Below are 17,494 nucleotides of genomic sequence, written 5' to 3'. Positions count from 1 at the left end.
GGACCCCATTCCAGGCCTGCTGAGTCAGAAACTGAGGGGAGTGGGGACAGGGAGGATTTGTGTCCTAACAAGACCTCCAGGTGATTTTAACACAAGCTGAAGTTTGAGAATCTTTTCTTTTTGAAAGATTCGAACTGCTGGCTTTGAGGCGAAAGGAAGGTTCCATGAGCCAAGAGAAGCAGCTGGTCTCTGAAAGCTGAAATATACGGGGCAACAGATTCTCTGCTACAGACCCCAGGAAGAATGCAGCCCTGCCGACCCATTTTGGGTTTCTGACCTCCAGAACTGTGAAAGAGTAAGTTTCTGTTGTCTTAAGCCACTAAATTTGTGGTAATCTGTTACACCACCTAAGAAACTACTACAGACCATGACACAGGGATGCCAAATGCATACCATGCATGGTTTTTATTATTCCCTAGTTCCGTATCAGTGCAGACATTGCTAATCAATCCCAGCAGTCTTTCCCCATGTTGATGAAGCCTTGGGACCTCTTACCCAGATCTCCAGATGGCCAACACCTATTGACCCAAATTGGCACGCAAGAATGGGTCAGACTCTTGAATATAAATAACAAAACCCACTCTATCCAACTTAAACAGGGAATGTATTAAAGACATTAGAAGGCTCACAGACTCTCTAGGAAGGTCAGAACATTAGGCCCAAGTCACCCTGTTGGACAGCCCCAGTGTGGAGCCTTTGGACGCCATCACTGGTCACACACTGAAAGCACTGAAATGAACACAAGAGCTGGGACATCTGCTGTCGTTGGGCTGCAGGCTCGTCCCCAGCTGGCATCAGAGTGAATTCCACACTGGGCTTGTTCCTCATAGCACCACTTCCCAGTCCAAGTCTAAAAATGGCTAGATCTCTCTCCTTGTTCAAAGTCAAGTCTCTGGACCAGCTGCACTGTTATCACCCAGACCTACTGAACTAGGAGCTGCATTTTAACAAGATCCCTGGGTAACCCAGATGCCCAGCCATGGGTGGAAAGCCCTGCTCTGCACCACCCCACCATGATCTGAGACAACTCAAGGGTGCAGACCCTACAGTCATGACTTCACCGACGTAATGGCCCCAAGAAACACAACACTCAGAACAGAGGACCCAAGTGTTAACCAAGCCAAGGGAACAAGGGGAGCCTCCATTTTGTGATTAAGGAAGGAAATACAATTATAAAGTCTAAGATGCCTTCTAACCAGGACATATACAGAGTTTACGTTTGGACACCACGGAGGGTTTTCTATTCAATACATCTGACCCTTCAGCCAGACTGGGTAGCATCAAGAAGAACTCAGAATGGAACTCGGAACAAGATGGATCATTTGTCTTCTACACACAAGAAACCCCTGCTTTTTGTCACTAATTTGACTCAGTGGCTACAATTTGTGAATCATCCATAAGAAAATGGACTTGGAGAAGTAAATTAGTTTTTGCCTAAGTTTCCAAAAGAAGATCTGGCAGACTACCAAGAAAAAAATGTTCTTTTTAAAAAGGCATAAAAAATAGCTTGACCTGTTCCCTATGTTCAAGTGTTCAGAAAACAACTCACTCTCTATTCACAGAATCTTCCTGAAAGTCAAGAGATTAAGAGGAAGAAGTTTGTGGTTTTGAAATGTTCTTACAATTTCCATAGTGGGTTTTAAAAGAGGAAACTTACAGTTGTTGGTTGTTTCTTTGTTTTTGAATCTGAAAAATGACAAAGTGAGAAAATGGAGGGTTTTGTGATTCAAGAGTTGAACACAGCCTAGTGGAGCATATATTTTACTGTCCATAGGGACAGAGAGTAGACCAGTAGCCAGGGCCTGAGGAAAAGAGAGAATGGCAAGGGTATGAGGCTTCAATCTGGGGTGATGAAAATGTTCTAGAATTAGGTAGTGGAGGTGATGGCACAAATATGTGCTATACTTAAAAACCACTGAATTGTATACTTTAAAATTATGAATTGTAAGCTATGTGTAGCTCAATTTTAAAAAGGGAAAGAGATATTTACAGACATAAAATATTAGGAACCTAGTGCACGAGTAAAAATAAATCTTAAAATTAGTTGGGAAATAGGGGCACCTGGGTGGCTCAGTCGGTTAAGCTTCCGACTCAATTTCAGCTCAGGTCATGATCTCAGGGTACTGGGATGCAGCCCCACGTGGGGCTCAGCGCTCAGTGGACAGTCTGCCTGAGATTCTCTCCCTCTCCCTCTGCCCCTCCTCCCTATATGCTCTCTCTCTCAACCTCTCTCGCTCCATCTCTCTAAAAACATAAATCTTTTTTTTATTAGTTAGAAAATAAAAGCTTATTCAATGCATAGTATTACAATATTTGGACACTGAATTTTAAAAATAGAGTTAATTTTTTCTACATGCCATTTAGACAAAGTAATATATTTATGTATTTGTATGTAAACACAAAAATGAAAAGGAGAAAGTAAGAACAAATGAGCGAACAAATAAGGCACAAAGGAAGGGAAGAAGCAAAGTGTGATGAGAAGACACATCACCTCTGTGGTATTCTTTCCAGAAACCCATAACCACTAATAAACAAACAAACAAATTAAGGTATCTGCCACAAAATACGTGACCAGTACCTCTCAAAACTGTCAGTCATGAAAAACAAAGAGAGAAACGTTATAGACCAGAGGAGACTAAGACATGATGACTTCATGCAAGTGGCTCCTTACATAGGATCCTGGACCAGAAAGAGGACATTAACGGGAAACTGGTGGAATCAAAACAAAATGTGCACTTTCGTGAGTAGCAATGCACTAGAGCTGGTTGCCCAGTTTCCACAGAAGGACCATGATTATGTAAGATGTTAGCAATAAGAGCAGGACGAGGGACATGGGGGAGCTCTCTGCATGGTCTCTGCAATGCTGCTGTTCCAATAAAAGACACAGACACAATTTTTAAAACTCAATTACACAGCAAAATGGCTGGCCATGATGGGAGAGTTAGGAATACACATCAGAAACTCTTTGACTTGACTTAGATCATCATAAAACGCCCAGCCCTCCCACAATACGCCTAGAGGAGCTGTCTTCTTGTTCCTCCCCCCGAGCTGCCCCTGCTGTCCAGTCACAGCTGGGCAGTGAGTAACTCTGCGTCTGCTTGTTCGAACTGTCCCCCGTGATAACAAGAGCTCGCAGCCAAGCACAGACCGAAGCTGACCCTCGGTTGGGGGAGGTGCCACGTAGTCAGTACCCTCCTGGAGACGGCTGTCACGTGTCCCTCTGTGAGGGACGTCAGGAACAAAAACGCCCCCTCCAGCTGTCCCACAGTACTGGCAATGCCATAAAACCCAATTCCTGGTACACGGTGAGAACAGCCCCTGCGGATGCCGGCCAGCTCCGTTTCTGCGTCCGCTCACACTCACCTCTTCTTCCGAGGGGAACGAGCTGCTGTACCGGCCAGGTCCCCCTTCGAGTCCCAGCTGTCAGCTGGAAGCCTCTAGCTTTAGCCTCACGATGTGCCTCAGCTGCAGAATGCCACCTTGCCCAAGAGCACCCTCTTCGCACCCAGCCCACAGCCCACGACAGACAACGTGGTGGGTATAAAGGCCCAACCCTTTCAGTCCAACAGGGATGACTCTGATGAACCACATATGCTCCAGAGCTCCCTGAGCTGGGGGGGCACAGGGGGAAGCCTGCCGGCATCACCATTCAGCTTCTTCCTCTGCCCAATCCTGCCCCCTTCCCTTCCCTCTCCCCACCTCCCCTGCGCCGCCCTTTCCTTCCTTCACCTTCTCCTCCCCTCTCCTCCTTCCCTTCCCCAGGTGTCAATTCCTAACAAACATCCTGCATGGCAAACTCCACCTCAGCGTCTGCCTCTGGAGAACTCAATCTGTGACCACCTTCTTGAGTGGGGGTAGAGGAACAACGGAACAGTGTGTTCAAGGAAACCAGTCATACAATCCTTCATCCTGAGTTTCCGGCCTCCCCCACAGCCAGGGTAGAGCAAGTTAACTCAAAGATCTCAAAACACAGCCATTCTTCAGGAAAGCAGGACATCCCAATCACCCGAACATTCTGAAACACAAACTATTTTCCTTGATTTTCGATTAGGAAAATGGCCACCTGGGGGTTTCTACTTTTGGCCACCATTTTCGGAAAGGAATCAGGTCTCAACACCAATGCATTACGGCTTGTATTTTCCCCCCCTAGCCAAGTGAACATTACTCCTTTCCGGTCACACAACTGGGACCTCCCAAAATGGAAAGGGAGAAAGTAGCTTTGAACCACAGGGAAAGAGTCTGAAATGCGTTGCGGCTAGCAGCACGCCATTAAAAACCTTTTTGCAAAACTTCATGGAGAGAAAGTGGGATCCCTTCTGAATTCTACAGATAGTAACCCAACTGTGCAAGATGAGAGGATGCAGCGATACTTCGAGTCTACACTTCCCTTACACACTTATGTACTTACTCCATTCAACAGTATTTACTGAATCTCAGACTCTCTTCCAAGAATTACGAACACAGCTTTTCCTAGGGCTCCTTAAATTACTTCCCTCCAGTGCTCCCTTTCACAGCACATGTACTGAAACCGGAACAAAGTGGAAATTGGGCCCTATGCAAGGATAACACGTGCAGTGTCTCGTATTTTGATCTGTATCTTACCCCAAGATCTGGTCCCTCGCTTCCCTGTGAACTCACATCAATAGATGATCCTTACTTGCCCAATCTGTTAGACCTCTTACCTCCTCCTCCTGAGCCTTGCATGCTATCTGCTGGGGTTTCCGACCAGCATAGCGAGTAGGGACTAAAAGTCTTCCAGATCCACAATAGTAAGTTCTATAAACAGACACTTCTGCTTGAGAATAAGTCAATGAAATCATTTAATCTTCATAACATCCCCCACGAATGGGCACTACAAATATGCCCATTTTACAGATAGGAAAACCGGCTTTGAGAGCTATAGTGACCACTAATTTGTGACAAAGCTGGTTTCCAAAACCAGAAAAAGCAACAACTTACCCAACCTGCCCTCAACCTCCCAGAAAATCATTTCACTTCCTCGTAGCCCAAACACGACTTCGCCGGTGAGCCGTTCTATCAGTCTTTCGGTCATTGTGCTGTGATTCCCCTGAAACCCCTGTCAAAATAAGAAAAGTGTGAAGAGACTTAATGACTGGTTTCCATTACCACAGTGAACCGGGACTGCGTGTGTGTCCGGCACCTGCAGGCCATGGCACCACATTCCCCCGGGGGGAATCAGCCCTCCCTCTGGGTGCAGGGGATTCAGGTCTCTCGAACTTCCCCACTGCTCTGGAACTGAGCACCGGACTCCGCCCTGGCCCATGCAGACTGCATTCCCCTGTCCCTAGCGAATGGCTGAGGGATGTGCTCCTGGTCCAGATTCAGAAAAATGAAGTCTGCAGGTCTGAGAGTGAGCGCGAGACCCTGACCCCTTTTTGCTGGACTTGAACTCACGGGGGCGTGGGTCTAGAGCTGCTGGCAGCCACCTCGACCCCAACACGGAACCTAAGACTGAGGCCAATGTGAAGGAAGGGAGGGCCAAGCTACAGAGCAACTCTGTGCTATGGATGAAATTATGTTCCCCCAAAATTCATAGACGGTACATACACTGTACAGCTCCAACCCCTGTGTGACTGTGTCTGGAGCTGGGGCCCTCGGGAGGTAATTAGGTTTAGATGAGGTCATGAGTGCGGGGGCCCTTCCGCTGTGAGGCCACAGTGAGAGAAGTCACACCTGTGAGCCAGAAGAGAAACTGCCAGACCTTGATCTTGAACTTTCCAGCCACCAGAACTGCGGCAAAATAAACTTCCCCGCGAACTCACATCAACAGTTTCCGCCCCGTCGCCTCAGCCGTCCGAGCGACGGTACTTTGGTAGGGCAGCCCGCACTCAGGCACCCCGGGTCCTTGTTAAACTCATTGAGTCTTAACTCCAGCCACGCCTGAGGCCATAGACCCCCTGAAATTTTCATAAGAGACAAAGTAAATCTTTCTTGCTTTGTGCTTAAACGATTTTGGAGTCACCGCCGGAAGTTCTTCCCCACTCCATGAGCCTACAAGCTCCTTGGGAGGGCGGCTCTGCACAGTCTGTGAGGGGGGAGCCATACGGCCCTCGTGGCTTTCGGCAGGAGGCGGCGCACACTCGTCACCTTCCGAAAGGACCCCCAAAGGGAACGCGGCGTTACTCCGTGGCTACCTTCTAGTCTGCCGTGTAAATCCTCCTCCCGAAGTGCGGCCGACCCGTTCTGCGGTCTGACCGTCTCCCGCCAGCCACACGCAGGCCACCTCGCCGCTGCCCCAACACGGCGCCCGCAAGCCCAGGCTGCCTCGGAGTCCAGGCCGGGCCTCCCTGCGGCCACGCCGGGCTGAGCCCGCCCACGCTGTCCTCTCTCCGCCACCACGCTCCCGGACCACCTCGCCCTTCCCGCAGACGCCCGGTTCCTTGAAGGCAAGAACTACGTCTTCTTCCTCTTGGTCTTCCCGGAAGCCACCACGGCCCCGGGCGTGGAGACGCCGCTCCTAACTGTCCGGTGAGTACGTGGACGAGTCCCTCCACCTTTAACCTGCCTTCCGGAGGCGAGAAGAAACCCGCCGCGCCGCCGGCCAGCCGGCTGTGTCCGTTGGCGAGACGGCCAAGGCGCGGCAACACGAGAGCCCAACGTCTGGTGACTTAGACGCCATCCAAGTCCCCGTCTCTTTCATGGGACGGTCCTGGAGGAAGCGGCTCAGGCAGACGCGGAAGGCCGGCCACCGCGGACACGTGGCTTCCGCTCCTGGGTCAGGAGAAGCCGCTCTCTCCGCACCGCACGCTTACCCCGGGACGTCTCATCCCTTCGCGCAGCACCGCCGGAAGCGGAAGCGCAGAGCCCCGGTCACGTGGCCGGCCGGCCGGCTGGCTGCAAGGGACGCTGGGAAGCGCTGCCTTCACCCGGCAGCCATACCCCCTGATTCTTGGGGTCTCTGTCGTTAAATAGCAGCAACGAATTCTGTCGGGCAATGGCTGGTCATAGCGGTTAAGGATTTAGGCCAAGCATGCGCTTCTTACAGTATTTTTAAATCGTTTAGGGGCAGTCTTGCTAACTTCCTCTATCACCAAGCCCCTTCACTGTAGAAGAGCTCTGACCCGAGCCTGTATGCCCTCATTGCTATGGCCACCCCAAGCCCTGCTCTGCACAGGCGTGGGCTCCTGCCTGGCCCTCGTGCTATGTCCCAGGAACTGGAGTTCTCCCCAAAATCCCAGTCTCAGAGCTGGGTTCCGAACAGCTGTATTCAAAACCTACAGCAGCAGGATAGGCCTGGGGTTGGGCTCTTCAGCTCTGCAGGCAGACAGGAATTTCCCATTTCCTATCTTGTGTGGCTTTCCCAAATTACCGAATGCCTCTGTGTCCCAGGCCCCACCCACAAAGCGACATGTTTCTCACCCTATAAAGGGCGTGACACAGGGACTCGCACACGATAAGCCCTCCATAAATGTTAATTTGCTGCTTTTACTTGCAGTCCATTCGGGCTCAGACAGTACATGATGGCCTGGACGTCTCTGTATTTTTACTTCCAGCTGCTTCCACATCACCAGACGGGACTGGGGGACCCTCGGCTGACCCCGAAGGCACTGCACACCTATGGCGACCACTGCTCATTATCTTCAACAGTGCTCTGGGGTCTCAAACATCAGCCTGTCGGCAAGTAACAGGTCCATGTGCCACCAGCTTCCTCCCTGCCTGGCCCCCCGCACCCTGACACTGACCTCACCTCGGATCTGACAGGTGCTTGTAAAATGCAGACGACTGGTGGCCTTAGCAAAAGTCTAACAGAGTGTTTTTCTTGTCCTTTTGTGTGCAGTGTGCCTAGCTGGGGAGTGAGGCCTATTAATTCAGTCTCTTCCGGAGAATGTCAATCACCAAACTAGCATGCGTTAACAAGAGAGAGATCTCTTCAGAGCAAATGATAATGAGAGCTCTAAGAATTAAAATGCAATGAGAAGCTGCCAGCACTACCAATACTTGGCACTCGTGGATCAAGAGGCACAAAAGGAAACAGTGAAAAGCGCTTCAACCACTCTCCTAATGCAATGTTCATGACAAACTTGAATTACAGTGATTTTACTCCCTTTTTCTTTCCTTCTCTTAGTGTCATTCCCCTCCCACCCTCCACCTTAATTATGAATTGTAACAAACCAAGATCTGGTATAAAAGAAATTATCTTGATTCCATGGGCATAAGAAGGGCTCTCTTCTCTTGGCGCATTGATCACACACTCAAGATGGTGATTAAAGACCCCACTTCCACATTCAGTGGGTCTTTGTTACTATCAGGATATTAATTTATTAATCAATTGCAAATGTCAAATGGACACCTCAAACCCTCTTAATCGAGATGCAGAAATTGGGGCGGTGGGATTGGCTCATACAACTGTAGAGTAAAGGACTATAAGCTCCAGACATGGCCACATCAAGCACCTGAGGGATGCACAGATCTCCCTCTCTTCAGTCCTCTGGGTCAGCTTCCTCCTCAGGTAGGCCCTCCTCCTCCCGACTCTCACACCACAGTAACCACCTGCACAGGGCCTGCATCAGCCCAGCTGTGGCTCCTGAATGCACACCTGACCCTTCACTGTGGCTAGAAGTGGGGGAAGACTTTTGACCAGAGCTGTCTGGTAGAACTTTTGATGAGGACGGATGTGTTCTCTATCTGTGCCGTCCCACAGAGGGGCCACTAGTCACATGCGGCTACTGAGCACTCAAAACATGGCAAGGACAGCTGAAGATGTGAATTGTAAACTTGGCTTTACATTAATTCATTTAAATTTAAGTAGCCACACGTGGCTAGTAGTCATCATACTGTTCAGAGCCTCTTGATGACGTCAGGCAGGGAGTACCCGTCCGAATTCTTGCCAGGCCCACCCTTAACCACAGGGAATGAGAGAAGAAAGGAAGTCAGGGGCACAACGCCAGATAGAGGGGAAGTGGCTGCTGGGGATACAAAGATGATGGAAGGCTTTCTGGTTTGCACAGCTGGCTGGAAAGTGAGGCCATCCACCAGGAAAGAAAACACTGAAGCGTGACCAGATCCGAGGGAGCAGAGCACAAATTCAGCCCTGGGCATGCAAGTATTAGCCGCCATGAGAAGTCAGAGGAATGGTGTGGAGCTCCAAGAAGGCTGAGCCAGAGGTATAAATTTGGTGGGCACTGGCAGAGAGCAGGACATTGAAGTGGGGGCACAGTGACACTCCATAAGGAAGAAAATGGAGCGGGATCAGCAGAGGGGAGCCTCAATGCCCAGTGGTGTAGGGGAGAGGGATGAGAAAGAGCAGTCACAGGGTCAGGAAGGAAACCGGGAGAACGCTGTGCAGTGGGAGCCATGAAAAAAAAAAAAGGGATCTAGAGCGAAGGAGTGGTCGCCAGAGCCAAATGCTGCTAAGTCAACCAGACATGGGTTAAAGATGAAGATGTGCCATGGACTTAATCAAAAGGAGGTCACTAGCGCCCTTTGCGAAACGTTTCCATGGAGTGGCCAAGGCAGAAGCCAGGAGGGCATGGCTTAAAAGGAGAAAAGTGGAGAAAGCGGTATTGACCCTTCTTTCAAGAGCTTCAGATTCGAGGAGGGGGAGGGTTGAGGAGGAGCTGCAGAAACATATGAAACCAGAGAAGGGCTGAGGTCTTTTATGAGGATACGAGTACTTGCAGATCAAGGCCTCATCCCATATTTTCCCAATGTAACAGTATTTTAAGGGTATGACTAAGCCATTCAGTGACACAGGAAGGAAAAAAAAATCCATTAAGAGGCTAGAACTTCAAAATGGTTTGCTCAGTCAATGTTCACTTAGGAATTAAGTCAGAATTAATTAAGTCAGAATTAATCAGGAAGTCCCCCAAGACTGTGTCACATTACCCCCCCCCGCCATCTTCCAGTAATTTCAAGATGGCATCTTCCTCAAAAAGATAAAGGGATACAATTTTTTTTTAAGATTTTATTTATTTTTTTGACAGATGGAGATCATAAGTAGGCAGAGAAACAGGCAGAGAGAGAGGAGGAAGCAGGCTCCCTGCTGAGCAGAGAGCCCGATGTGGGGCTCAATCCCAGGACCCCGGGATCATGACCTGAGCTGAAGGCAGAGGCTTTAACCCACTGAGCCACGCAGGCGCCCCAAGGGATACAATTTTAAAATACATTTAAAATCTCTGTCTCTGAGGCGCCTGGGTGGCTCAGTCAGTTAGGTGTCTAGGTCATGAGACCTGTGGCTCAGGTCATGATCTCAGGGTCCTGGGATCGAGCCCCACATTCCTGCTAAGCAGGGAGCCTGTTCTCCCTCTCCATCTGCCAACTGCTCCCCTTGCTTGTGCTCTCTGTCAAATAAATAAAATATTTTTTTAAAAAAATCTGTCTCTGTCTCCCAGAACAGAAAAAGAAAATAAAGGAAAATGGTTGGGTGCTTAAGAATGATCAACAGAATACTAACTATGAGAGAGGCTTCAAAGGAAGGAAATAAAGTCAAAGCTGATGATTATAAGAATAAAATGTCAGTCCAGGTTAAGGAAGCAATGAAAGGTGCCTACAAAAGCTGAGAAGCAGCTCAGAAAGGGTCCTCGGGTTACCAACCTGGAGTACTTAAGAGCCATTAGCTTGGGGGTTGCTTCTCAGAACCTCTGGGGGGTGAGGGAAGAGCCTGTAGGCTGGAAACAGGTGTGCGTACCGTATCCACCACGAGCGTTAGCGTGTGCTTTCAGAAAGGATATCCCTCTGAAAGGATGTCTCTATCATGAAGGCACACACCACTAGCGAGTCTTCACGTAACCACAGCCCATTTAAGACACAGGGAGCACTAGTGCAATCATATTTGTTACATCCCATGCAAGTACACTTATGCGCCATAAACGTCACTCGTGTTAAGTGCATTAACCAATCATTCTTACTAAGTTTATTTGGTTGTGCGACCATCACCCTAACCCAATTACAAGCATTTTCATGACCCAGATTGTGCCCTCTGATGCCTCACCCCCCACCCCCATCCCCAGTTCTAGGCAACTACTAATTTACTCTCTGTCCGTACAACAGATTTGCCTTTTCCTGGGAGTGTAAAGTGTAGTCTCTCATGTCCGACTTCTTTCACTTAGCGTACTGGCTTTGAGACTCACGCATGCTGTGCAGGAATCAGTATTCCGTTCCCTTTTTACTGCCGATTCCTGTTCCATGGTGTGGACTCGCCACATCCTGTCTGTCTGGTCACCGGCCGACGGACATCAGGCCGTCTCCACTGTTCGGCTACCAGGAATCATGTTGCTGTGAATGTTCACATCCAAGCCTCTGTGTGGACATTTATTTTGATTTCTCTTGGGTGGATGTCCAAGAGGGGAATTACTGGAGTCAGATGATAAGACTGTGTTTTGCTTTCTTTACAAGCTCTGGTAGCTGTTTTTCAAAGTGCCTCTGCTGCAGTGCTCGAGGCTGTTGGTTAGACCAGGGACGGGTATACAAAGACAAAAAGACCGCTCCCACTCACAAGCAGCATATTGTCGAACAGGAGAGAAATTATCAGTAAAATTACTGTCCAATGGAGTTACTTCCTCATAGCACCGAAAAAGTGGGGTCTATCTGGCAATTACACAAGATTGTCTAGAGCGGAAAAAGAGAAAGACAAGGGATTTATTCCTTCCAACATTTTTTGAGCACCTAAGATGCTTTGGACAGCGGGGATGATTAAATATGAACACAGTCATGCTTCAGAGTTTTGTGCAGCTGGGCAGAACAGAACACCTCATGTTACGAGAGCTTACATAACTAGAAACCTGGAGGCAAGGAGTTCAGGGCTTTGCCTGCCTCTCTGCAAAGTCAGCAAGGATTCGGGGACCCCTCCAGGTCTGGTGCCCCAAAGGATCAGGTGCTTGTCCTCAGTCTTACAAAACAGGAGAGAGCTCTCCCAGCCTCCGTGCCATCATTCCACTCAAGAGCGAAAGAGTGTGCGGGCTGAGTCTGCTAGTTGGCTTAGCTGAGTCACCTCCCCGGACCACCCCTACATCCACTGGCCAGAATCGGGTTATGCTGCCCCCGAGGGAGACCAGGAAATTCATGTGTTGTCTGGGCGTGCTGCTGTCCTCAGTAAATTAGAAGTCCATTAGTAAGGAAGAAGGGGGGAATAGGTGTTCGGTGTGAGCAACGCACAGCCTTGCCTCCTTTCCTTCCTGAAGTAAATCATCAAGCAGAGAAAAGAGCTTACCAGAGACAGGAGGCACATGGTAGGTGTTCTGTATACCTTAGTTTGAGCTCTCTCCCCTCCTCCTATGAGCTGAACCCAGGACAGAGACTTGGGAACAGGTGAGTTATTTGGGAGATGATCTCAGGAAACAGGCATGAGGGAGAAGGGAGAAGAGATGAAGGAGGCCACTGGGGCTCAATGTCACGAGGACATCTGGGCAGCAATGCAACATGGCCCCGGATGCCCACACGAAGGACAGGAAGCTGGAGAGTCCACTCGGTAGCTCCAGCCCTAAGTAACCGAGTGTTACCCCAGACGGTGTTCAATCCCCTTCACTCCCAAGCTGAGCTTGATCCAGCTAGGAGGGCCACCAGCCCTCCTCCACGTCAGGGGAGATCCTGAGACACCGTGAGGGGGGAGCCCTGGACATGGGACCTGGCAGAGTGACTGGAAACTGAGCTCCCAAGGACCTGCCCAGCAAGAGGCAGGTGAAATCCGAGACAGGCTCGGGATGGGAACACAGGCATGAAGGCCATCTCCCCCTCAGAAATAGGGTTAATGATTAATCGTTGTCTCCAATATGATCTCTGGCCAACGCTGTCCCCATTTTGTGGCACGGGGTGTGACTACCAAAGGGGTTAAGATTAAAGTGAATAAAGTTCCTAAGATTTGAGGAAATTTGTAAAAAATAAGTAAAACAAAACAAAGCAAAACAGTTCCCATCTGAGCTAGGTCTTGAAGGCTATGATGTATACATGAGGCACAAAATCAATGAGGAGCTCTTCAGGCCTAGAGGACACCTAGGTGCATTACCTCTTAGGATAAGAATCTCCTTGTTATGGTTTATCTGAACATTCAAAACAGGAACTCCTACATGGGCCAACAATATACAGAAACACTGGAAACGGCCTGTCTTGCAACTGTTATTAACAGAGCCAATGCTGGTGTAGAAGAGTCGATGAATCTGTGCTGCGTCTGTGTGGCTCCCCCAGGAGAGCGAGGGGTAGCATTTAGGGAACCCCAAATTAACACTAATTAGCAGAGCCGGTGCCCAAGGTTGCAGGTGTGTAGCAGCCGTCCTCACCGGCTCCCTCGAGCCCAGGCCACACCGTCCCAGAGCGCTGCCGGACCCGCAGGTGATGGATAACCTCGATTATCTAGCTTTGCAGGAAACGCCGATGCCCCTGAAGCCACAAGACAAGACAGGATGGGTACACCTCTGCGTGTGTCCCAAGAGCCAGGAGAAGTCCCTGAAATGATGAAGATTGTGTTCTTGCCCAACCTGGAAGATGGGTGGATTCGCAGCAGAAATCGAGTTGCTCTGCTGAGGACAGAAACACTTGTGTCTTGAGCCCCCAGGCACACTGAGAAAAAGCCTTTTTTATTTTAAAACGATGAGACTATTCACAAACACTAGGATTGCCTGCAAGAGTGCTCTCCATATTCTCTCCTGAATCTGCTGTCTAATTCTTGCTAACCTAATCGGAAAAACTGGTTTCAGCGTCTAGTTTGGATTTGGATTTCCCTGATGCCCCAGAAGCCTGGACATCTTTCACATGTTTGCTATCCGCTTTTATTTGCTCTCCAGTGGATTTCTATTCAAATCTTTGGCCCAATATTCTAAGAGGTAATTTCATCCTCTTCTTATTAATCAGAAAGTCCTCCTTATCTATTAGAGATAGTAACCGTTCATTGCCGATGGCAAATGTTTTCTTCCTGTCTTCTGATGTTGCCTACAGTGTTTTTTTTTTCCATACTCTAAATTTTGGATTGCCCATCTCGGTAAGAAAATATCTCCCTTCCACAACTTTATAAATATTTTAAATGTTCTTCTATTTCCTTATGCGTATTTCTTCTATCTCATACACACACACACACGTTAGATAACAGATGAATCATTAATCCATCTGGAATGTGTGTGTGCATGTGTGTGCACACTTATCTGCGTGGTGTGTGTGTGCGGTTGTGTATCTGCATAGTGTGTGTGTTTCCATGGTGTGTGTGTGTGCGTGCATGTATCCACGTGGTGCGTGTGTGCGCCGTTGTGTGTCTGCATGGTATGCATGTCTGCATGGTGTATGTGCGCGCATGTGTATGTGTGTGTGCATATGTGTGCGTATGTATCTGTGTGGTGTGCGTGTGCGCCATTGTGTCAGCATGGTGTGTGTGCGTGGTGTATATGCACAGTATGTGTGTGCCTGTGTGTCTCTGCAGTGTGTGTGCACATGTGTAAGGGCAAACGGACCCTGTGTTTCCAGAGTCCACAGGATCCTCACGTGCAGCACCAAATGTGACATGAACCAGGTACTGAAGTCCATTGCTAAATTCTGCCTTCTACATTTTCCTGCTCAAAAGGCATCTCGGTCCTCCCTGCTACTTAAAAAAGAAAGAGAGGCTCCCTGCCCATTGCGTCTCCCACAGTTCCATGGCCAGACACTCTCAAATCTCTACAACACTTCCGCCTGAACATCTCTGCTTCTGTCCTCCCCTGGTCCCATGCCACATGTCCCCCTCCCCCTCCTCCTAACTCCAGCTACTATCATCTATCCCAGATCTCTGAAGCCCAGGCCTCCCTCGTTCCTTGCCCCTCCCCTTCCAATCCTTTCTCTACCCTGCAATGGGAGTCTTTCTAAAGCTCAGCTCGCTCTCAATACCCCACTGCCTAAAGGCCTTTCTTCCACAGGCCCCCACTGCCTTCAGGAGACACTCCAAACTCCCACGTAGGGGGGATGCAGGCACTTCCCAACTTTGGTTTAAAAAAAAAAAGAAAAAACCTTTGCAGCCTTATTTCTCAAACTGTGTCTCCCAGCTCTATACTCTGGCCAAACTCCTTGCAGGTCCTCAAAAACACCAAGCTTCTTTATAACACATAAATCACAGGGATAAAAAATCCAGCATAAGGAAGGAATGTGGTCAGTAATACTGTAATAACATCACCTGGTGACAGAGGGAGACTATAGATATCAGGCCAAATGGTGGGTAACACAGAGAATTCTTGGGTCACGATGTTGTACACCTGAAACTAACATAACCTTGTGTGTCAACTGTACTTCAGTTGAAAAAAAACAAAAACAAAAACCTCCAACCTTCCTTTTCGGTAGCTCTCAAACCTGGTTACACCCCAGCTCACCCGTCGAAAACCGAACACACGTTAGTCCAGTTCCTGCCCCTGGTGATCCTGATTCAGGAGGTCAGCTGGGTCCCTGCACCCACATTCTGTGATGCTCCCCACAGTCATTGCTCTTTGTCTCCAGGTCTGGGGTATGTGACTCCCTCTGCCTGGGACCCTCCTCTACCCCTCTAGCCCCCGCCCCACGTCACCGCTGTCTATAACCTCTTCTTCCACCAAGTCAAGGCTTAGGTGCTCTTTCCTTGACCCTCCAGGTTAGGCCCCACATACGCTCCCAGCCCCGTGGACTGCATTCGTCACAATGAAATATAACGTCCTGACTTCTCGTCTCCCACCTCAGACGCCAAGTCTAGGGGAAACCAGGACGGCGTGCAGGTCTGGTTCACCGTCACTTTCCCTGAACCCAGCAGAGACCTGACCCACAGCAGGTGCTCCATAAATGATGGCTATTTTCTAAGACAACAGATGAGCAGACCGGAGAACTGAGCACCTGTGGCCGTTTCCCCAAGAACGAGCAGCTCGGCCAAGGCAGCACGCAGTTAGAAGTCCGGCCAGCAGAGGGCACCAGCCCGCTGCTCAAGCTCCCAGCCCACGCGGGCGCTGTGGTCAGTCAGAGGCGCCAGAGTGATGCTCAGTGGTCCTCTCGCCGCGCTGCAGATGAAGTAGGAGGAGTGTGTCCGCAGCCCGGCCGTGAAGCCTGAGTGCTCCCCCCTCACTTCTAGCAACAGGTACTACGGGCCCGGTCCTGCTATGAACACAGCTGAAACTCTGGCCACTGGTGGCAGGTCTTCCATTCCCAGCTGGGGGTGTGGGAAGGGGTGAGAAGGAAGGAAGAAAGACGACGACGACACAGAAGAGTGTCCATAAAACTGCTTGTCTTGGAGAAGAGAGGGAAAGTTCTCTGGGCTGTGTCGCAGCTGACTTTCCCTCCCTCTCCCTCAGTCCGGACTGCACGGGCACCTGCCCCCAGCACCCGGAGGGAGATCCCTGGCCGTCAGCAGCAGCAGGTTCCGAACGCTGCCGGAGCCCCTGCTCCCACCCGTCTGTGAGCAATGAACGCTTCGTGCTGCCTGCTGTCTGCTCAGCCAACCCTGCCCAACAGCTCAGAGCAGCTCACCGCCCCCTCCCTCAGCAACCAGAGCAGCAGCGGGTTCTGCGAGCAGGTCTTCATCAAGCCCGAAGTGTTCCTGGCGCTGGGCATCATCAGCCTGCTGGAGAACATCCTGGTCATCCTGGCCGTGGTCAGGAACGGCAACCTGCACTCGCCCATGTACTTCTTCCTCTGCAGCCTGGCGGTGGCCGACATGCTGGTGAGCGTGTCCAACGCCCTGGAGACCGTCATGATCGCCATCGTCAACAGCAACTACCTGACCTTCGAGGACCGGTTCATCCAGCACATGGACAACATCTTCGACTCCCTGATCTGCATCTCCCTGGTGGCCTCCATCTGCAACCTGCTGGCCATCGCCGTGGACCGGTACGTCACCATCTTCTACGCGCTGCGCTACCACAGCATCATGACCGTGCGGAAGGCGCTGGCCTGGATTGCAGCCATCTGGGCGTGCTGCGGCGTGTGCGGCGTGGTGTTCATCGTCTACTCCGAGAGCAAGATGGTCATCGTGTGCCTCATCACCATGTTCTTCACCATGCTGCTCCTCATGGGCACGCTCTACGTGCACATGTTCCTCTTCGCCCGGCTGCACGCCCAGCGCATCGCGGCACTGCCCCCCGCCGACGGGGCGGCCCCGCAGCAGCACTCGTGCATGAAGGGGGCTGTCACCATCACCATCCTGCTGGGGGTGTTCATCTTCTGCTGGGCCCCCTTCTTCCTCCACCTCATCCTCATCATCACCTGCCCCACCAACCCCCACTGCGTCTGCTACGCTGCCCACTTCAACACCTACCTGGTCCTCATCATGTGCAACTCCGTCATCGACCCGCTCATCTACGCCTTCCGGAGCCTGGAGCTGCGGAACACGTTCAGGGAGATGCTCTGCAGCTGCGAGCCATGAACCTGGGCTAGGGCACCAGGGCCGGGGGAGTGGGCGCCGGCGGCTCCGTCGCACGCGAGCCCCCAGCCAGCCAAGCGAGGTGTTTAGAAAAAAGAAGAGGGGTAGAGAAGTCCTGGGTAGACTTAAAATGGGTCAACAGCCATAATCGGTATGTCTTTTGTCTTTGCACTTGCAAAGCCTTCGAAGGGGAAAATGGTACGTAAC

General features: G+C 50.4%; 1 protein-coding gene across 1 annotated transcript; it reads left to right on the top strand.

The window, feature by feature from the left end:
- The first annotated feature begins 16,309 nt into the window (after nt 1–16,309).
- On the top strand, nt 16,310–17,290 carry MC3R (melanocortin 3 receptor). Its single transcript, XM_032878713.1, has one exon. The coding sequence runs from the start codon at nt 16,331–16,333 to the stop codon at nt 17,288–17,290; it is 960 nt and encodes a 319-aa protein (XP_032734604.1). The 5' UTR covers nt 16,310–16,330.
- Nucleotides 17,291–17,494: the final 204 nt, after the last annotated feature.

This window comes from Lontra canadensis, unplaced genomic scaffold, assembly GCF_010015895.1.
Source record: "Lontra canadensis isolate GAN:19392208 unplaced genomic scaffold, GSC_riverotter_1.0 scaffold65, whole genome shotgun sequence".
NCBI classification, from domain to species: domain Eukaryota; kingdom Metazoa; phylum Chordata; class Mammalia; order Carnivora; family Mustelidae; genus Lontra; species Lontra canadensis.
The sequence above is the reverse complement of the archived record's forward strand: the minus strand, read 5'-3'. Positions and strand labels throughout refer to the sequence as shown.